The 23,331-nt window shown below is 32.4% G+C and overlaps 1 protein-coding gene across 1 annotated transcript; it reads left to right on the top strand.

The window, feature by feature from the left end:
* Positions 1-5,334: 5,334 nt before the first annotated feature.
* TPC1 (two-pore channel 1) lies at positions 5,335-22,569 on the top strand. The gene is made up of 23 exons (XM_088821909.1): positions 5,335-5,924; positions 8,099-8,242; positions 8,341-8,436; positions 9,518-9,613; positions 10,152-10,282; positions 10,508-10,568; positions 10,720-10,886; positions 11,076-11,181; positions 11,828-11,902; positions 13,198-13,259; positions 13,797-13,869; positions 14,808-14,873; positions 14,946-15,089; positions 16,352-16,409; positions 16,727-16,834; positions 17,638-17,701; positions 18,452-18,620; positions 18,852-18,916; positions 19,125-19,215; positions 19,759-19,845; positions 21,237-21,299; positions 22,120-22,154; positions 22,268-22,569. Exons 1-23 carry the CDS (start codon positions 5,751-5,753, stop codon positions 22,344-22,346), a joined length of 2,214 nt encoding a protein of 737 aa, XP_088678035.1. The 5' UTR covers positions 5,335-5,750; the 3' UTR covers positions 22,347-22,569.
* The last annotated feature ends 762 nt before the right edge of the window (positions 22,570-23,331 follow it).

Raw genomic sequence — 23,331 nt, 5'->3', positions numbered from 1 at the left:
TATATATATATATACTTCTCTGGATTTCTATTTATATATATATCTGTATGTATATATATATCTATCTGTATATATATATTTATCTCTCTCTCTCTCTCTCTCTATATATATATATATATATATATATACACATTTAAGTATTAAGAAAAAAATTGACCTATTTAAAAAAAAAAATTAATTTTTTTTAAATATAAACATTTAAAAAAAATATATTTTTAAAAGTTTTTTTTAAGTTTTTTAAAGTATTTTTTAAGTTATATATATATATATATATATATATATATATATATATATATATATATATATATATATATATATATAAAATAAAAAAATAAAAAATATTAAGAACCGAACGGTTCTACGGTTCTAACCGGGAACCGAACCGGAACCGAACCGGAACCGGTTAGGAACCGAACCGCAAGGAACCGGATTTTTTCGGTTCGGTTCCGGTTCCTCCAAAATCGGAACCGGAACCGGCGGTTCGGAACCGGAACCGGAACCGAACCGAACCGTGGTCAGGTCTAGGTACATGTATTCCCCTTGTTCGTGCGGTCAAACAAACTATCTTATTCTTTATTTGCAAATTGTCTTTTGTTCATTATGCTTAACAACTACCAAAATGCAACTGCCCACATGGGTCTCTTCACTACTTAGGCACGTCTTTGTCAAATATTTTTCTTTTTTTGAGAAAGCCTTTTTCCATTACTTGAGATTAGAGAAATATTCACAAAATACGTCATTATTAATTAAGCATGTTCTAATAGGCCTAATTGTATAAAAATCTTCGATTACTTTGAGTTACATTTTATTCTCAATAATATTCTTCTACTTCCATTCTTTACAATTTAATGTTTAAAAAAAACATATGTTACTCATTTTCATTTTTATTCAGATTTCTCTAAAAATGAGAACTTTATTTTAAGGGTGAATTTGAGTTAGGCCCATGATTTTTTTTTTATTACAAATCAACTCACCATTTAACTTTCATTTCAAATAAACTAAAAAACCATGAATTCCCAAAATAGTCCTACATATTTCTATTTGAGATAAGCCAAACCCACCTCCATCCCATCCTACCCCGCCCACTAGGTCCGGTCCGATTCTGTCTGGTCTGACCCGACCCGACCTTTTGTTTTTTTTAATTATTTATTAGTATTATTATTTTTTTTTTCTTTTAATTTTTTCAGTGGTCGGTCGTCGGAGCTCTGGTTAGCTTACTCAACATTAGTCGACATCTCTTTTTTATTCTCTTTTTTTCACCGGCGGCGGATAGTCGGATCTCCGGTTAATGAGCTGACTCAACATTAGTTGACATTCGACCTTTTTTTTCTTACCCCGATGGCGGATCATTCGCGCTAGGGCTGGGCATTTGGGATCGGGATTCGGGATCCCGTCCCGTCCCGAACGGAATTTTACTATTTGGGACTAAAACTTCGGGAATTCGGGATTACGGGATTCGGGATCGGGATTAGGAACAAATACGGGATCGGGATTAGGAACAAATACGGGATTGGGATTCGGGAGTTGGTTCAATCCCGATCGGGATATTTTAATCCCGAATTAGGAAATAAAGAAAAAAAAACTAATAAAACACACACACACACACACACACACACATATATATATATATATATATATATATATATATATATATATATATATATATATATATATATATATATATATATATATATATATATATATATATATATATATATATATATATATATATATATATATATATATATATATATATATATATATATATATATATATATAGTTGGTTTAGTGGATAAAATCATACTAATGGAAAAAAAATGCAATATTTCTCACTATTTAGGCAAAAATATGGGATTTCCCGATCCCAATCCCGAATTCCCGAAAAATTTCGGGATACCGATTTACCGGGATTTAATAATATGGGACGGGATTGGGATTTAAAATTTCTATCCCGAATCCCAAAATCCCAATCCCGAAAATCCCGATTTCCCGAAATCCCGTCCCGAACTCACCCCTAATTGGCGCTACAATTAGCTGACTTCAACACTAAAACAGTCGGGTGTCAGCTAATGCTTAGTTAGCTAATCAGAGCCCTAAATATCCGCCACCAGAAAACAAAGTTAGAAGTAAAAAAAAATAAAAAAAAAAGTTCGGATGTCAGCTAATGCGAACTCAACTAATGCATGGTCAGCAATCATCAAATAAGATCTTTTTAAAAAAAATACCTCTACCCCACCTTTTTATTTAAGATCTTATAATGAGTAAAAATAGTAAATAGTTCATTATCCAAACACTCTAAAAATTAATTATAAAAATAAGAAGTAACAACTTATCAACTCTTAAAATATTTTATCAGACGTAAGAGCGTATCTGCTGTTTAAAATAAGCGTAGCCAAACACCCTCTAAGAGGTTTTGTTTGATGAAGTTTTCTTTTTAATATATGGATCGAAACAATGTTTTTTTTCCTCAAGAATTAGAATTTAGTTTTATATCACATGTATTACATTTTGTCAAAAGTTTTGATTTCGAATTTTAATTCTAAGAGTACACATAATTATTAGAATACTAATTTTGAATATAAGCTTCTAAACATTCTTATTTTAGATTAGTATAGTTTAAATGTACATAAAAATACAATCAATATTTACTATTCTTTTTGCCATATTTTAATGGCATGAAATCCTACAAGATATATATGTTTCTAAAAGAATGCAAATAATTGATAATAAACTAATATATGATTTTAAAGGTTTTCCTAATAATATAAAATCTCTGCTCACATGACTTAAGAGGGTGTTTGGCTAAGCTTATTCTAAACAATTGATAAGCTCTTACGTCTGAAAAGATGTTTTAAGAGCTGATAAGCTGTTACATCTTATTTTTAGAATTAATTTTCAGAGTGTTTGGATAATGAACTTATTTCATATTTTACTCATTATAAGATCTTAAATAAAAATGTGGGGTATAGGTAATTTTTTAAAAAAAATCTTATTTGCTCTCCAACATCTTATTTTTAAAACAAATTAATTTTTTTTTTTAAATTTACCAAACACCTTGGAAGAACTTATAAGCTCTAAAACATCTTATAAACTCCTTTTAACATCTTATAAGATTAGCTAAATTAAGTTCTTTTTATATTTTCAGTAGTATTTATTTTCATGATAAAAAGAATAAATTAAATATTAATGTATATCTACCGTCCAATCATTTTATCTCAAGATAAGTTAAAAATTATAGTTTCTCATATAAAAAGAACACTACCAATTTCTTTTAATAAATTTCAGTACAAGATAAATAATTTGGTGATAAAAGATTTGTAAGGTGATTTTGTTTTTTTTGAGAAAATATAAGTTCAAGTCAAGATTTATTTTTGAAATTATATTTATAGCTTCGAAGTGAGTTGAAAGGTCGAGGGAGAAAAAAAATTGATTTGACAATTTAAATCTTTATAAAATTGTACAACTAAAATCTTGAAATTTGCCTCATTATTTTTTAAAACATTGATTCAGTATCAGAACCAGTGCCAGTACCAGTACCAGTATCAGTTACTAGCAACGTCGTGTACAAAGAAGTATTTCAGAGAATACGAAGATGCACCTTAACAAACATCATTTATCGATTACATGCATGCGCACGTTTTTCGTTGACTTATACATGTACATTTTACGTGCATTCATGTTTATTTTTAATGAGTAATATTTTTCAATAGGATCTTCGATTATGCCTTTTTTTTTGGGTAATTAAGGTAATTTTATGGACACATTTTTCATTTGTTATTTATATTTTTTCTCTCTAAGTAATGTGTTAAACTTATATATTGACACTAATAAGTAATTATAGCTTATTCATCCGGTAATAGTTGATTTGACCGTAGTTTTGTATGTTACTCTATCAAGATTCGAATTAATGTGCAAGAGTGGTGCTATGATCAATCACCACTCATGGAGTTGGTTATGATATTTCGGTTTGGATGATGTTTCCAACGTATTAGTTTATATTTATGTATATTGTTTGTGATAAAATGATATACAAATTTGTTATTTTTTGTTCGATTGTTTTTAATTTAAATCCTCGATAATTTTTAGTTCGTTGGTCTTTAGACTAATCCATTTTGATCTTCGAATTGATCCTCGTGCATCACACGTGTGAAGTATTAATTATTATTACAACGTCATGTACATGAGAAACATGCGATGAATTTATGACATTAATTGCACAGAATAATTAATTCGAAGTGAAAAAATATATAAATTTTATTTTGAACGGTAACATAACTACTGGACTCTGATTCCAAATAGGGATTTTAAATTCAATATATATTTTTTTAATTTTCAGTTTAGAGCTAAGATTAATTGATTTCAATTATTATTTATAGTCTCACTAATTTTAAACAATTCAATATATTGGGTAAATTACAAACACCCCTGAGGTATGGTCAAATTACAAAAGAACCCCTCTTGTTTCGATAATTACATCTACCCCCTAAACTATGATTTTTTCTTACATCTCCACCCTTATGGTGCCAAATTCAACATAATCATCTAGATTCCGTGAATTGTGGTCTAGTTTGTACTCCTTTTGTGTAAAAATACAGTTTCCGATGCACCACAAACTGATATATACAAGCTAAAAATCACATATTATGATCATCTTACTTCATAATGTAGAGTTTGAATGGGATAAAACGGGTACAAAAGTGATAATATTCCATATAATCTCGAAGATTCCACTAAATTTGAGGAGTTGAGGGGGTGGTTGTAATTATCCAAACAAGAGGGGTGTTTTTGTAATTTGACCATACCTCAGGGGGGTGTTTGTAATTTACCCTAATATATAAATATATATTCCTTAAAAGAATAGGTCCAACTCCGACCCAGAACCACCAAGTTCGATACGGATAATAAATTCTAAAGGGTAAATTACAAATACCCCCTGAGGTATGATCAAATTACAAAAACCCCCCTCTTGTTTGGATAATTACATCTACCCCTCAACTATGATTTTTTCTTACATCTCCACCATTATAGTGCCAAATTCAACATAATCATCTAGATTCCGTGAAATGTGCTCTAGTTTGTACTCGTTTTGTGTAAAAATACAGTTTTCGATGCACCACAAACTGATATATACAAGCTAAATATCACATACTATGATCATCTTGCTTCATAATGTAGAGTTTGAATGGGATAAAACGGGTACAAAAGTGATAATATTCCATATAATCTCGAAGATTCCACTAAATTTGAGGAGTTGAGGGGATGGTTGTAATTATCCAAACAAGAGGGGTGTTTTTGTAATTCAACCATACCTCAGGGGGTGTTTGCAATTTACCCAATTTCTAAACCCCCAAAATTCCGGCGGGTCCAACTCGTAACCCGGGGGCGTTGGAATATGTCTCTATTGCCATTCATATCCATCAAATAGTGCCGACAGAATTCCACACCCACCCACCCTCATAAATTTTTCATTCTCAAATCTCACACGTACTGTACACCTTCTCCACCCACCCTACTTGTTTATTTCTCTGACACACACTGCCTCATTTTTAATTCAACTTGAGTTACTATAACGAACAACTAATCACTCAACTTCCCACTTCGTCAAAACTTAATTTTGCCTTTATTTGACAACATTTTTTTATTGCACACCACATGTTTGATCTGTGTTCTCACAGACAAACACACACACACACAAAAACAGAGTTTACAAAGTCAAACCATATCTTGAATCTGTAGAGTTTTTTCGAAAAATGGATGCAGCTTTGCTTGGTGGTAGTGGTAGTGGTGATGTTGAAGTAGCATCATCTGCTGCTGCCGTCAGAATTGGCAGACCAAAGTTAGACCATAAGCCTTTATTCGATCGAAGAACAGATGCTATTGCTCATGGATCACCCTATCAAAAAGCTGCTGCTTTGGTTGATCTCGTATGTCAGCTTTCTTTATTCCCCCTTTTTTTTTGTTTTTTTTTTGTTTTTTACTAAGACCTGATTTCAATGGCAATGTCACAGTATCTTTTCAAACGATTATCAAAAGTGGGATTTTTGGGTTATTAATGTATTTGAGTGTACTACTAGTAGTTATTGGTAAAATGAGTTGGGCATTGTCAGATTGTTGGCCAATTATTTATTTTTATTTTTTATTTTTTTTTTGAAGTAGAAGTAGAAGTAGAAGTTTTTCCAGGTATGATTCACTAAAGGTTGCAGGGTAAGATTGAGACATTCTACCATGTCTTTATGTAAAATGTGACGGGTTAAGAAAAATAAAAGCCATTGTTCTTTTCGTGTTAAACATTCATGATTCCTTCAAGTATTTATAGGACGCGTGGATTTGAATTGTCTGTACACATTGGAAATGTATGTATATCAAGAGTGGATTTGAATTGAGTGAATGCTGTTTGAAAGTTAGGTCGACATATAGTTTTTGATATTTTGGATATAATAAATATTTTTCTCGAGTCTCATTGATAGATCCAGAATTCTTTTGTTCTCGGATAGGTAACAAACTTGAGGTAATCATAATGGGACAATACAAGTTATGGAAGTTAGAGGGTTGTTCTTTCCTTTTCTTGTAAACAGACATAATTGCTATATAAGTTTGTGTTCTTTCAATTTGTTCCCCTAAAAGAATGTTATGGACGATAATTGGGAAGATTTTGATCACATATTCTCCTCAGGATTCATTATCCTATATCAGAGTTATATGCAACAAATACCAAAAAAAAATTAATTTTTTTCTGTCTACATTCTATCTAATTCTTCATCCCTAGTGCGCCAACTTTAAAGCATTTTAGAACATAAGTTAGTGAGATACCCTATGACATTATTAAATATGTCAGTACAAAATTTTGATTTGGATATGTGATACATAGTGGGAAGCCAATAAGAAAGTAATTCTTATTTTCTTTCTAAATTTGAGATTCTAATTTTTTTATTCGTAACTCATAATTTGCTTATTGCCTGTTTTGTCATTTTTGTTTGACTAATTTTCTTGCAATATTGTGAAGAGGAGATGAATCTATCTATAAGTCCAGCTGATGGAAATTAAGTTTGTAGAATACGGATATCAGAATTTGTATAGCGTCATGCATATCTTGATACATCTAATATGAGATTATCGAGCATAAATTATTCTTCATTAAGCACACTTGCTCGCTGGCTAATATAAGTTATTGAGTGGGTATGTAAGCCACTTTGGACACAATATGAATACATACAGCTGAAGTTTCATCATCCTTCATAGTTGTTCTATATAACACGACATGGAAAAATCACAGCTCTTTATAAATTTTGTGGCTTCTGTAGTTAGTTAAATATGTTCCTGATTATACACTCAACTTTCTTCGTCCCAGTTTCAGTGAGGATTTCTCACCCTCTGCTACTAGATCCTTTTGGTTTTCTTGAACATTCTGAACTTCACTAATATATTTACAAAATTAATCATGGCAAGAAAGCTTGAACTTTCTTCTGAGCAATGTAGAAACTAAAAGGGAATGTTTGGAACCATTTCTATTTTGTTTTCATTGTTTCCCCAAAACAAAATGGGATTTATTACACTTTTCAAATCATTTTCTCAAAACAATTTCAAAATTTTATCTCTCCTTTAGACATGATGTGACTGCTACAGTAAAATGATTTGACTGCTACAGTAAAAAAATGTCTTCACTAAAAAACAAATAAACATCACTTCATCTTTCAATTTTTTTCTTCAAAAATACCTTTTTCTAACACCTTTTAACATGATTTGACTGCTACAGTGTATTTTTTTCTCCTTCCAAAATACAAACAATACTTTCATTCTCAAATTATTCCCCCAAAACATATTTCCTCAAAATGAAATCAAAATAAGATCCAAAACGCTTCCAAACATTGCCTAATATTCTCTCTCACCTCAATCTTGACTTTTCTTGTAAACACACATATAGGGATGTTTTGTAGTTGATCATGAATTAAAACATTATGAACAATGAGCAAAGGTACATGGTGAAGGCTAAGCACTACAATGCAGTGGAAGTATTAAAATCTTGTTGAAGTATTACTGAAATATCAATGTTGATTGCTGAATCTTTTTATGGCAATTTAAATGTTTTGTGCTGTTGTAGGCTGAAGACGGGATAGGGATACCCGAGGAGATTCTTGACCAATCAAGCTATGGAAGCTCCTTAAAGTCATACTTAATATTTATACGATTTGATTTCCTTTGGTCCCTCAACTACTTTGCTTTAATCCTCCTGAATTTCTTGGAGGTTTGTACCACATTTTTAACTGTCTACTTTTTACCCTAAAAATATTTTGGCCTTAAAATTGTTTACCTGACATATGAATGACCAATTTGGATTCTCAGAAACCTTTGTGGTGTTCTGAGGTTTGCAGTAATAGGGAATACTACTTTCTAGGACAGCTACCGTACCTGACTAGTGCCGAGAGTCTCATTTTTGAGGTAATCTTGAGATGAATAATTCACTAAATAGTTTCGGTGTATGGCAATTTTCTGAGTTTTTCATTGATTTTATTTCATTTTGTCAGTATAAGTATCTAGATATTACAAATTGTTGATAACATCAGGTCATCTTGGAGTTGGATGATTTCTGCTCACGCAGTTTTGCAACTCTTGATTTTATCTTGAATACAGTATATTTAGCAATTATTTTGTTTCTCCACTAATCATCATCATCATCATGAGTTTTCTAAACATTCACAACTGTGCTACTGGTGTTGTATTTGATTTAATTTTTTAAATTGAAGTATTTTATGCATGCTTATGAATCGATACTACAGTGTAAATCTTCATAGAAGTATTTGTAGATGTATACAAACCATACATTCACTGATCAATAATGATTTCCTGAAACATGCTATATATCGTGTGGCATTGCAAGCAGTTAGGAGCAGTTGTGAAACTGCCACCATCTGATTTATTGCAATTGGCCCATTGATTGTCAGTGAGATTTACGTTCCCGTTTATGCATTGTTGGCCTGCACATTTTTGCATGATTGAGTGTGCCTTAAGCTTGCCTCTTACGTGGATGGAATTGAAGAATAAAATAAAACGTTGAGGTTGATGCTTTGCCTGTTATTTCATTACCTTCATGTATATGCACAGTGTTGGTGTGTTTTCTTGTTATAACTGAATTCAAATTAATAATCAAGCACGAGGGAGTTCGAGGTTGTGTGAAGGGCTGATTGGTTTTGAGGAAATCATGCAGCATGATTGGGGACATTCCAACACAATTAATTTGATGAATTTCTACTCTGTGATGTAACATTTATATTTCATAGGATGCTATATATCTAAAATTTGAAACTGCAGTCTAACATTTATGGTATGAATAATGTAAAAGATTGGAATCTCTGCTGTATAGAATACCACTTGCAATGTCACCGTTGCTAGAAATAATATAATATATACTGAAAACATAATTCTTATCGTTTATGTGTAATTTACTTGTTGGTGCTTTTTTTTGGAGCTTCTGGTCTTCTTATAGCTTGAGCTTTCTTTACATACATTTTTCTCTGTGCAGGGAGTAACTCTTTTGATTCTCTTTATACATATTCTCTTTCCAATGACGTATGAAGGGTGCAGTATCTACTGGAAGAGTTCTGCAAATAGACTGAAGGTACACACTTCATCATGATTTGCTGTTTTGATTCTTCTTCAACAGCATGGGAATGACCACTATGTTATCAATATGTGCCATAGATTATCTTCTTTCTGGTTTACTTAATTGATCGGTTCTTCTCCAAGTATCTTATTCCTAAGCAGATCTACCCCTTTTTCATTTTGGATTTTTGAATAACTTTAGAGGAGCTTTACATATTGACTTTTTTAAGTATCGCATCTTATAGGATCCGAAAAAATGTGCCGTGGTGAAAACTAACATTACTGTTACTTTATTGTTCAGTGTATTTTTGCAAAACAACTCGAGAATAATAAGTAGTGAACCACCCAGTGGAGTGTTTGGATGTCTTAAAAAAAATAATAAAAAGCAGGTACCGAACAGTAGTGAATCACCCAGTGGCGCATTCTGAACATGCATGTGACAAGAAGTTGTTGACTAGTCTCCGAAGTTATTTTTCTGAAGTATAGGAACTTACTATTTGATTTATATTGTACAAATATTTAACTCTCTCTCTCTCTCTCTCTCTCATTGGCAGGTGATTTTGCTTTTAGTATCACTTATTGATCTATCAGTCTATGTTGTATATCTTTCACCGGTGGCATTCTATACTCTCCCACTGAGGATTTCACCCTATCTCCGAGTTGCATTTTTTGTTCTTTACATCAGGTAATATTGCCAATTCACTTCTCATTTGCCATCCGCTATACTGTTTTCTCTCTTTCACACATCACTGTTGAATGAGATTGAGACGTAGATGTTTGTATCTTAAGTGCATAATAATTGCAATCAGCCTGAAAGAGATGCACTATGCATTTGAATATATTATGACTGCAATTGTACCTTTTCAAAGTCTACCATGATAAGATGCAGCATTTCATGAACTGACCTCAGGGACATACGAGATAGCATCATCATATTGGTTGGAATGCTTGGCACATACCTCAATGTCCTGGTATGTCTGATAGCTTGAAATGCACCCAATTTTTTATTTTTATTAAATAAAATAAAATTTGAGTAATAACAAAAAAAAAAAAAAAAGAAAAAAAAAGATTACCATTTTTAATGCTTTCTTCTTGTTTCTTGTGATGGGGGACCAAATTCAGGCTTTGTGGCTGTTATTTCTTCTGTTTTCGAGCTGGTTGGCATATGTCATCTTTGAAGATACCGAACAGGGAAGGACTGTATTTACATCATACGGTGTAACATTGTACCAAATGTTTGTTTTATTCACCACATCCAACAATCCAGATGTCTGGATTCCCGCATACAAGTAAGTAGCTTTGAGGGTTAAAAAATTGGATGCCATTTCCTTTCGTTTTAATATTTCTTGTCAGCCATGCAAGCATAGTTCAACATTATGTAATTAAAAGTTAACTGCTAGATTTTTGTATTTTTGTTGGTAACATTAAAAATATTCTCTAAGATTTTCTAACCCATCAATTGTCAATCTTTTGTGTAGGGCCTCACGTTGGTATTCGCTATTCTTTGTTCTGTATGTGCTATTGGGTGTTTACTTTGTAACCAATTTGATCCTTGCCGTCGTCTACGATAGCTTTAAGAGTGAGGTATTTTTCTCCGTAGTTTACTATTCTTTTGAATATTGGAATGTAATAGCAGTTAATTTCTTTCATAATCATTTGAATAACATTAACAGTAATAACCAACTAGTCTCATCTAAAACATTTATGTTACAGAATTAGCAATAAGATTAGACAATTTGAATCAAGAAAATTGAAGATTCATATGAATATGGAAGTCGTATTTCTCGTGCCATTCTATTCAGTAGCTTTAAGACAGAAATACTACCTCCATACTGAAAAAGTGATTCAGATTCCGGCCGAAAACAAATGTGTTACTTTTTGGCCGGAATATGAATCACTTTTTAAGTGGTTGAAAACACTCCTTAGTCCCCAAGTCATTCCCTATTTTTTTTAGTAGTAGATAATTTTATTTGAAATATGTGAATAATATTAAGGTACAAAAAAATAAATAAATGATAAGTGAATAATTTTACAGTTTAACTTTATATCTAGCAAACAGAACAATCATATGTGGGCAAATGCAGTATTGTCGTGCTGCATTATACTGAAACTGAAAATATAGTGCAGGGTCCAAATCCTAGTTGAGATGTAGTGATAGCCTGGTAACGTTGTGTGTCTAACTTATTTTCAGTTAAGTTCTTGTAAGTAACTAATTAATGTTCCTTTTTAGCTTGTTAAACAAGTGGCTGCGAAGGATAATCAAAGAACGAGGGTACTGAAAAAAGCGTTTAACCTGCTCGACAATGTGAGTATAGTTTTCTCTCATATATATAGTGATTGTTGGTTATCCTTTATGGTTCAGTTATTTCTAACATCATATTAAATAATATCTGTCTTTTCCTTTCTGGTTCAAGTTTTCCATGTTTGATCGGCCTCTGCCAGTTTCTTTTTTTCTCTTGCTTCTTGAAATATATAATAAGCTTGATCTCTGCACCCCAATCTTAGATGGTTTTTACCATTCAATTTTGTGAATTGTAAATGGTACATGGGATTTATGATTTATCAGAACCAACAAATTTTTGGACCCGTTTGGTTCCAAGATAAGATTAGGCCGGATTAACCCAATATTATAATTGGACTAGGGGAGAAGCAATACCACAAACCCTCAATAAGTCAAGATATGCTCATTTTTCCATAATTGGTGTTCAACCCGCAAAGTTTTTGGACTAACCAAACATCAAAAGACCTACTTGTTTAATTAGTCATGGTTTATCTTACCAACCAAACGAGGCCTTAGTAGCCGGATTAACATTGGTTTCCATTCTTAAAGAGCTATTCCGTGCTTAAAGAGGTAAAGTTCCTCTGCTAAGATGGTCGTGGTAGAAGATATGTACAAGTGTTATTCCGTATTTAAAGAGGTAAGTTCCTCTTCACAAGATAACTGTGGTAGAAGATATTTACACTAACAGGTTATTTTTGCCAGTGGCGAATCCAGAATTTTAATTAAGGGTGTTCGTAACTTAATACAAAAACATAAGTATATAAAAAATAGGAAATTTTTTACAAGAAAATTGTAAAAAAAATATTTTTTCATATATAAATATAACGTCTAGGATACTTTTCGACTTGGTTCCATTCCTTGAAAAATATCCATCATTTCATTAATAGTAACATTGTATAATGCATATATCTCTATGTACGACACCAAATATCATTTAATACTTGATCGCCATTGATTGAGAGGTCGGGGAGATTTTATTTTAGAGAGAAAAGTTAGAACGCCGATGTTTCGGAGGACATCCAAAATTTTGGGAAAGATAGATTGTGAATTTGTAATAAAATTTCAGATTCACCCCCTATATATATATAATCTTTTTTTGAATTCAAGGTTGTGCAATTGCACTCCCTAGATCCTAAGTGGCTCCACCACTGATTTCAGCCATCAAAGTGCGTCAAAAATAAGAAGCCGCTGTGTCTGGTACCATGCAGAGAACAGACTCACAACCAACATATTCTACACATTTGATCTATAATTAGAACTATTTTACACGCTGGCTTGAGTTATAATCTGATCCTTTTCTGTACATTTTGTATTGGCAGGATCTTGGTTACCTTAACAAAGATCAGTGCATTCTCCTGTTCGAAGAACTGAATAAATACAGGTAGTATTTACTTTCCCTTGAGAAATTTCTGATGCTAAATGTTTATACCTACCTCTTGAATCATCCAAATTTAAAGAAATGAGAAACGCATGATCGCTGGTTTAGAAACTTAAATCTCTCGGGGGATTTCATGCTTCGACATGTGCTCACAGTGGTAGAGCTGTAAGATTATATGTAGGTGTAGATATGAGCCGTTTCAGTTAATTTTTAATTGAATATTTTTGCCAGACAGATCTTTCACGTAACATGTAGATGCCCATTGGTAGAGGTGGTTGGCAGGTGGGCAGGATTGTCAAAAAAAAATGGAATTGGTGAATATAAGGCGATCAATTTATTGTGTTGTATTATTTATGTGAGGCTCAATGACGGATGTGAAACTTAGTAGCTATGTTCTTTTTGTTTTTCCGTACTTCGTACTTGTATTAGTTATACTCATCTGCTATGTAGTAACCACAAATATATTTTTTTGAGTTGCAATATTCTGTTTGCACCATTCAACTTTTATTCGCTGAAACATCATCTGTTTCCAACTTGAAGGTCATTGCCACAGATATCACGGGATGACTTTGAGTTGATATTCTATGAGTTGGATGATAGTCATGATGTCAAGGTATCTTCATTACCCTCCTTTCAATTCTAGTGGATATTTTTTTGTCTGCAATTTTCTTATATACATCGTTTTCTTGATATCTGCACAAATTAATTCATCATTTTATGACACTTGACTGGGAATGAATTTGCTAAACTATTTTCAGATTTATATCCTGAATTCTTGTTCATTGTCACGCTAAAAACATCCCGTGACAATGATCTTTGAATCAAGATACACATATTTTACATAACTTCACACGATTTTTTTGGATATTTCTCTTCTAAAATTGGAACGATATAATTAAAACTACTTATAATTATAAAAGATTAATAGAACCAAACATAAACTTTACCATTTCTATGTGTGGATAAAGATGAATGCTAGGATATCTTCGGTCATCATGTTTTAGCCAATTCGGACCGCTCAAGCGTATTTGTCTACCAGTAGCCAGTAGAATATTATGCCTTCCTTCCTTATTATTTCCCTAATATTCCATATACGAGTAGGAGGTTTTGATTCACTTAAACTATACCCTACTGTATTTGCTTCAAGCCCATCATATAAATAGTTTTCATTTATCTTATAAATTAAGTTAGTTCAGTTTAATGAATTAATTAGATGTCAAAATAATCCCATATTTAATTAGATCAATTCAACCCCTCTCTAATACCTCTGTAACACCTCTCCAGAACCTTAAACTGTTAGATGAGGTAGTCATACAACTATTATATATACACCTTGTTGTAGGTATTATTTATTTGAAGCACATCTTAATACAACGGCATTCTTTATTCTTGGTGCTTAGTGTTGTATCTTTTACATTCTGTTTTGAGATCACATTCATGGCAGTACCTTTTGTATGTTCGTGCCTTTAAATTTTACTTCCTTCTGAATTAGAATACAATCTCATCAATCTGTCACTGACATATTTATCACTTTGGCTGCTGCACATGCAGATTAATTTGGATGAGTTTTATGACCTGTCCCATGCCATCGGACTCAGATTTCAGAAAGAGAATTCAGTTAGTCCGTTTTCCGTGAACTGGAAAATTTTCTTTGATCTTCATCCTACTTACCGTGCTTGTCTTATGCAGGAACCTATTTTTGAAAGTTGTCCAGCATTCTACAACTCACCTGCATCTGTGATGCTGAAAGACTTCATTCGATGCCCCAAATTTGGTTACATTATAGCCTTCATTCTCATCATGAATTTTGCTGCAGTCGTTATTGAGACAACGGTATGAATGCTTTTAATCTAATTGTTTCAAAAGGTATTTTTGGCGAAGACACTTTCTTGTTTATTATGAACTAAAAGGATTACATACTGGGTCTAGGACTGGAATATTGCCATAGCCAGCAAAGTCACTCAATAATAATACAACCCCTACATAATATTACACCATCCACGTAGACCAACATTTAAATGCAATTATAAGCTAAGAAAAATCCATAAAAAACTTAAACTTGTCACCTCGACCTCGGCCACTACAAATAGAATTAGAAATCAAATTCCATAAAAAACCCACCACCTAATGGCTTACTTGATTGGCCTTACCAATCTCTTGTTGTCTCGCAACTCTACTAGGAAACGAAACATAAATCAGTTGATTATGTCCCTAACTCCTACAGTACCATAACTCTAGTAGCATCATGTTGCCATAAGCAGCATTGGTACGTTGTCCTCATTTTGATTGGCTAAGAAAGTCAAATTTTATCTCGTTTTCTAAAATTATATTTCTACTCTATATATATATATATATATATATATATATATATATATATATATATATATATATATATATATATATATATATATATATATATATATATATATATATATATATATATATATATATATATATATATATATATATATAATTTCACTCCACTTCTGCAGCACATATACGATATATACACACACAAATTGCATCCATTTGATTTTCTACTCGTTTTGATTTGCTAAGAAAGTCCAAAACCGAAATATAGGGGTCATGATATCTCCCAAAAAGGAAATGGGCGTAAACATTTAATGTGTTACTAAATAAATCACGACATTACAAGTTGTTGTCTCAAAACTAGTTGGAGCATGATCTGTTGATAAAACTGGACCAGTGCTTGACCTCTTTCCTTATTTTATTTTCTTGATACATACACATGTCTGAATTCACCTTTTGGCAGTAAAAATAATTGTTTATTCATTCATTGAACTGTAAAACGTCGTTCCAATAAAATCTTTCGAAGTCATAGACTAGCTTCAGCATTTAAATATTTATTGCAATTATGTTCAATCATATGATATTTCAAATGCATCGAATTCATTTTCTTCCAGTGGATATGCAGAAAAATATGAGAACCCTTTATTTAACGTTGGTTGCAATTTATTAGATTTGAGCATCCATTGCATCTGTCTAACCACCTAACAACCCCGAACAGAACGAAAAAAAAATCTCTTAAACTGAAAATTGTGATACGCTGATATTTTGTTTCCGTTGCACTGCAGCTTGATATACAAGAGAACTCTGGTCAAGAGGCTTGGCAAAAAGTTGAGTTTGTTTTTGGTAAGCTCTCCATCAATCTCCTACTACTTCCCAGTGTCATCCATATTTAATACTTTTCATATTTTCATAAAGCTTATAGCTTTATAAATAAGTAAAACTTATTCTGTAACGACTAGAAATTACTCAACTAATATTGAGTAAAAAATATAACTTTGTTTTCATCATTCCGTATGTACATTAGATTTCATCAGCATTGTTTCTCCATGAATTTATACTGAAAAAGGTGATCTCTGTAGTCAAATTCTCAGGGTGCTCAATATCTCAATGTTTTGGAATTCTTGTGATATTTGAAATCTATAATGAAATTCTTTCCACAGGATGGATCTATGTCCTGGAAATGGCATTAAAAGTGTATGCTTATGGATTTGTGAATTACTGGAGGGACGGCCAAAACCGCTTTGACTTTGTAATCACCTGGGTAATTGGTAAGTAGAGTTACTAACTTGAGTCCAATGTATTTTTCCAAATTTTAATCTGGTACCAATAATCAGAGTGTCAGCTAATCTCATATTCTCAATTCGGTCATACTTATCATGAATAGTTGGCAGAATTATCAGCATTCAAATTGTGAATCTTAGAGCTGCCAATTTATGCTAGAGTACTAAGGATTTGGTCATGCAACAGATAATTAAATCTTCAATTCCTAGATTTCCATAGATATCTAACCTTTGTTCGATGTTGACATGATTGAAACTGCATTATGCTTATCATTAAAGAAGCTAATTACATTTGGGAGTTTCTTCGTGTAATTTTCGTCAAATGTGAAAAATGTGATCATAGCATAAAAGAACATGATGCGTACCGAACAAGGACGGGGAAAAACACAAAATAAATGATGGGCAATAACAAGGTTTTATCTTCTTGATCATTATATGTTGATAAAACAGAAATAAAACAACCAAGTACCTTTCTATCACATTAGGATTTCAAATATCTAGAGCTGAAGGCTGCTTTCCTTCTATAAGAAGCGTGGAATTGCTAAAATTTAGGCGCTGAATGTTAAGAAGGTCGTGGTTTTATTAATACGAAGAAGTAGGTCAGCAACTCCAAATCGCCCTTTGGATCTTTCTGGTATTCACTTGTGTTCTTTGCCAGAAGAATTCTGCCAGATAGTTTATGCTAAAAAAAATGTTGTCGTATTGAAACTGTAGATGGAGGCTAACACCTCCATTTTCTTCTCTCTGTTTTTTTTTTTTTTTTTTTTTTTTTTTTTTTTTTTTTGTTGCAGTTATTGGAGAAACAGCTACTTTCCTGTCTCCCAGTGGACAAACTTTCCTCTCCAATGGCGAATGGTGAGGACTGAGGTTACTTCATTTATGGTTTCCAATGCAATTGTATTATGCCATGAGTATTTGGTTCCACAATTTTCTTCTTTTGACAAAATTTGAAAAAGAAAAGTGCTTCAAACTAATCATGATTGGTGATTGGGCAAATCAAGAAAAGGTTCACATCGTATTGTCTATTATAAAATTCATACTGACTCCTCCTTTTAGAATTTCCTCATTCATAATCTTGACACAAAATTTCATCTTATAATCATTATTCTATCAGTACATAACTGCTTATATCTATTCAATAGTCAGCCTGTACTAAACGTCAAAGTTATTAGCTGCTTCAGATTGTCTATCCCTAAATATGGGCATGATAATTCTCTTATGGATCTCTACAAAGCTGAAAAATATTCAGGCACCACCTACCGTTACACTTAAATTAACTAGCTCGTAAATGGGAGAAGTTTTTCCTCTTACACTATAAGCTCATGGTTTTCAGCAACATTTTGATTCCCTCATTACAAAAAGACCACTGGTTGGATATCTGTGAATGTTTTAGTAGGCTTCTGATATCGATTACCATTTCTCTTCGAAGTTTTGAGCCGAACACTTGAGTGTAACTTATATACAGCCAAAACATATAATAATTATCTTTTTGTCAAAATTAAGAAAAAGACGTAACATTTTATTTGAAGGATGCTCCATTTTCTCTTGTTCATATGCGTGAATTAAGTTCTCCATAACTAAAACAAATGCTTTTTTCGTCAACAGGATTCGGTATCTTCTAATAGCAAGAATGTTGAGATTGATTAGGCTCTTGATGCACGTTAAACAATATCGTGCTTTTGTTGCAACATTTTTGACCCTGTTACCAAGTCTAATGCCGTATCTCGGAACCATATTTTGCATCATGTGCATTTATTGCTCTCTCGGTGTACAGGTATTTGGTTTCTTTTGAAATTTGTATTTACCTGTTTTAGCTCCCTCTTTTTTATGTTTCTAAAGCTTGATGGCAAAAATAAGGTAACGGTGTCATTTATGTTAATCGCACAACCTATGCCTTTCATTTTTTTATTCATTTGTAGATTCTTAACATTATTTCTTCGTTTTTTTTTACTTATATCTATTTCATGCAGATTATAAACCAATCTGTTTCTTCTTAATATTGTAGATCTTTGGTGGTTTAGTTTATGATGGGAATCCAAATCTAACTGGAACTGATCTTGAAGATAGTGAGTATCCTTTGTCATAAGTGAACATTCTTTAATATATCAATGCAATGATCTAATTCAAGTTGTATTGATGTCATGACACTTTTCGGAATTAAGGTAGTGTAAGATCGTCACCATCAAAGTTATAGTTGTCTTGCTTGATTTTTCATTTGACATTTAAAGTTATGGTTTTCCATTAATCAGCTTCTTACCAATTTCCTTGACAATCTAAGCTACTTGCTCTTCAACTTCAATGACTACCCCAACGGGATGGTTACACTTTTCAATTTGCTAGTGATGGGAAATTGGCAAGCATGGATGCAGGTATGTCGATTCAAATGATATGCAGCAGTCCTCATTGTTACAGAATTTATTTAATAAAATAATGAGAAACTCGTTTAGTGTCCTATGTTTTTAGTTGATTAGAATCAACTTTCATCACTGCCGTTGAGTTAGTATGGCTCTTTAATGTCTGTCAGTAGCAGTAAAGGTTTGTCAAACTCTTATGTCATTGAACTAGATTGTTCAATACCGAGTCCTTGGAGTATTTGTAGTCAAACAATAAGGCACTTCATATTCACTTTATGTTTGGCTTAGATGAATCTAGTTTAATTACGAATCTAGTTTTATGAATAAATGGTCAGATACTTGTAGGATTCATCTTCTGGAATATACTGTAGAATAATTTCCTGACCGTTTCTTCCGGGACATGGATCTTTGAGAACTGTATGTTGGCAATTCACATTTAGTTCCGAATCAAATTGGAATTGCACTACAATAAATACTCTGCAGTTTAGCAATATTTTATATTTTGGCCTTAATTCTCCTAAAAAGTTTGTGTACTAATTAATGTTTGAAAAATTCCAGAGCTACAAGGAGTTGACAGGAACTGCTTGGAGTTATGCCTACTTCATAAGCTTCTATCTAATCACAATCGTACTCCTCTTGAATTTGGTATGTTTCTAACAGGGCTTTATGATTTCTGTCTGAGCTTATATTTTACAAATATGCTCAAGTTTATGTCAGATATTTAAGTTCCTTTGTATATTAATGAGGAGTTGATATAACTTTGTTGATGACTAGTGTTCATTTCATTGCATGCATATGGAAGTATAATTGAAAATTTAACAATGAATAAGCTAACATTGGCACCTGATATGATACTTTTTGATTATTGCTCATATTTACCGAATTTTTCATGGCAATTCAATATTTGTGAATAAAATTATGGTAAATTCTTTGAGTAAAGGAACTAAATCACATGTAAATTAGGAGCAATATCACGTATGAAACATGCATGCTATACTCGTAAACTGTCCATATTTTTTAACGTTAAGCCTTTAGTCTAATGGTATTGGCGTCTTTCGTGTGGAGAGAAATCGGAGATTCAAATCTCTTTGGGTGTGTGTTGTAGGCCATTTTAATGGGCAATTTGTTTTCATTTCAGATTTTTTTTTTTGTCCATATTTGTTTTTTTAACTTCTGTTACCATAATAAGCCTGTCTGTACCTTTTCATCTTAACATTTCTAAAGATACGCTTGTACCCTTGGAATACATGTTTTCCACATTAAGCAATAAAGGAGCGGTTGGAGTTTAATTCATGGTTTCTCAGAAGGCATATTATTATACATTCCAGAATCTAACATAATCATTTAGCTATCTGCATATATTTTATTACCATTCCCTTCATAGTAGTAATGTTGGGATAAAGTGTGCACTTCCGGGAATTTTTGTTGGAGTGACATTATTTTATTTTTCAATATTTACGGTGTTGTACAAATATTCTCATTGAGGACCTATAACTTGTAAGATAAGACTAGTTGTCTAGGACAAAGAAATTGTTATTAGTGGGAGTAGGGTACTCATTTACGAAGATAGAATTATGTAATTCATCTTACTCAACTATTTTTCGTCCCTTTTTTGTGCCTCAATTAAGGCAAATTTCAGTGGAAATTTACGCAAAGGTAAAGAAGCTTGTGTCCTGATTTACTATGTTATTTTCATGCTCTTTTTGGTGGGGCTGGAATTTTAGTGTTTGAGGATGCTTCCCGAAACTGCATTTGTACTGAGATTTGGATCGAAATAAGAATCGTAAAGTTAAGAGGGAATGAGGGAGACTAGATAATTTAGTCCTCATAAATAAAGAGCTGGATTTACGCAACATAAAACTGAAACATGTTATCATTGTGAACTACGAGAAACTTCCATTCTCATGTCATCTGTAAAACATTAAATTGTAGCTAGTTTTATTGTTTTTTGTAGGCTTTGTACCATCGAACTTCCCGCTTTATCTTATGTATTACTTGGTAATTATAATCTTGGTGTTTTCCTACTGTTATTTTAGGTGGTGGCGTTTGTGTTGGAGGCTTTCTTTGCTGAAATGGATCTCGAAACCGACAGTGGGGAGGTAAACTTTTACGCAAGTTTTTGTAAATTTGTATGATCTTTCTATTAATGGTTAATACCAGTATTTCAAATGCTTATATTGCTTTCTCTTTTGGGACGCTAATCTAATCTTCTTCAACAAACTTGGCTTGTGTTATGTTATGAACCTATAATCACCATTATCGATTAGTAAGTAGTTATTGGGGAAACACGACAAAGTATCCTGTTGGTAAACATTTAAGAAGGAATGAGAAAAGAGACTATTATTGGGTAGTTTTGAAATAGAAAGAACTCGAAAAATAAGACAGATAACAAAATTTGCCATGTCCGTGTATCACTATTTCTAGAAGATGGAATTTCACAGATCAACTCACACTCTTTTAGCAGTACACTCTTTTCTCGGAACTCATTCGACCTCTCTTTGATTTTTGCTCTTTGCTTGTACATCTGAAAATTATAGAAACTGCCTCCGAGGAGGGGAAGCGTACAAACCCAGCATTTGTATTATTTAAATTGGTGATTTTCGAATTAAAAATTGTTTATTCATCATTGAGGTATCTTCATATTACACGACGAAATGGTCTACTCATCTGGGGGAGTGTGATTCTTGTTTACAAAAACAGCAGTTTAGCTATAAGTAATACAAGTGATAATTGAATAAAACTCCATACATGATATATAACCTTAAGTCTTAGATGGACAGATTGAAGGTGAGACTCGTTCTTTGTATGTTTTCACATTCTTGATTTGTTTTCTATGCGCTACATAAATCTTAAGACGATATCTGTATATCATTGTTAACTTGTAAAGATGAATTTAACTTTACTTGGTGTACAATTCAGGAAGAAAAAGGAACTGGGCGAAGGCGTAACATCGGGTATGTGTACAGGCAAATATGATTCTTGAAATAAATTCGTTATTATTTTTGAAATATATTCATGTGCCGATTTGAATATACATCTTTCCTCAATTTTGATTATTGTTGTGCAGTACTAAGTCGAGGAGCCAGAGGGTTGATATGCTTCTTCACCATATGTTGAGCGCCGAGCTAAAGTGTTCCACTCCTTAAACTTTTGTGCGTGTTTTTTTTTTTTTTTTCCTTTTTTTTTTTTTTTTTTTATTTTTTTTAATGATTTGCTGCCACTGCTTGCTCTTGGCCCTTGGCACAATCTACATTTGCTCATTCTCAGCTTATTTGGATCAATATTTGATACACTGAAACAATGTAGATTTTTGGGGACTTTTGGAAAAGATACTTTTGCATTGAATGAAATGATTGTGTATACTGCTAATATCATACATAGGAGATATTTTTACGTAGAAAAGTTTTAAATACTTTTTCGTTCTCCTGTTATCATTTTTTTTCTTTCTTTCTGTACTCACTTTTGTTTTGCAGAGACATTAATTATGAAATCTCATTGGATTTTGCACACGAAGTTGATTAATTCCTCACTTGTGAAATCATATGTTCTTGGTTAATTTGGTTTCATTACTCATTGTTAGAATATATAAGAATCTGTTTTAGAAGGTAATTCTTTTCTATCTAAGTTAGTAGATTTCTTATTTATGTTTTAGTAAAGAATGATTTCCTAGTTATGGCATATGGATCTTTTCCCAACTCTATATGAGAGATTGGGTTAATTCATTATTGTATGTCTATCTATTATGTTCAACTATTGATTGGTCTAGAATAAAATTGTTTGTCTGGCTTCTAGCTAATTCATACCGCCTTTTCTACTTTTTCTATTCAGACATGGTATCAAAGTTAGTTCAATTTCTCATTAATTAGTGCTATTGAGGATGGCAAAAAAGTCCGATCCGCTAGCTATCCATAGGTATCCGTCCCGTTCAATACTTGTTACCAAACTTATTAGGATTTGATAATGGTGTTGGTAAAAGGAATACAAACCGTCATGGTCTTGGTATGGTTCTGCTTTTACCCCGTCAGTAATTAATGGGTACCAGACCATTGATGTATATATATAATTGCTCAAGTACATAACAAATTTCGTACAATTCTAGTCAATTGTTCCTGAGTTTAATAGTTCTGAAGT

The sequence above is a fragment of the Erythranthe guttata genome, chromosome 8 (genome assembly GCF_056151865.1).
Source record: "Erythranthe guttata isolate IM_541 chromosome 8, IM_541, whole genome shotgun sequence".
NCBI classification, from domain to species: Eukaryota; Viridiplantae; Streptophyta; class Magnoliopsida; order Lamiales; family Phrymaceae; genus Erythranthe; species Erythranthe guttata.
Note: the sequence above shows the minus strand (reverse complement) of the source record. Positions and strands in the feature narration are given on the sequence as shown.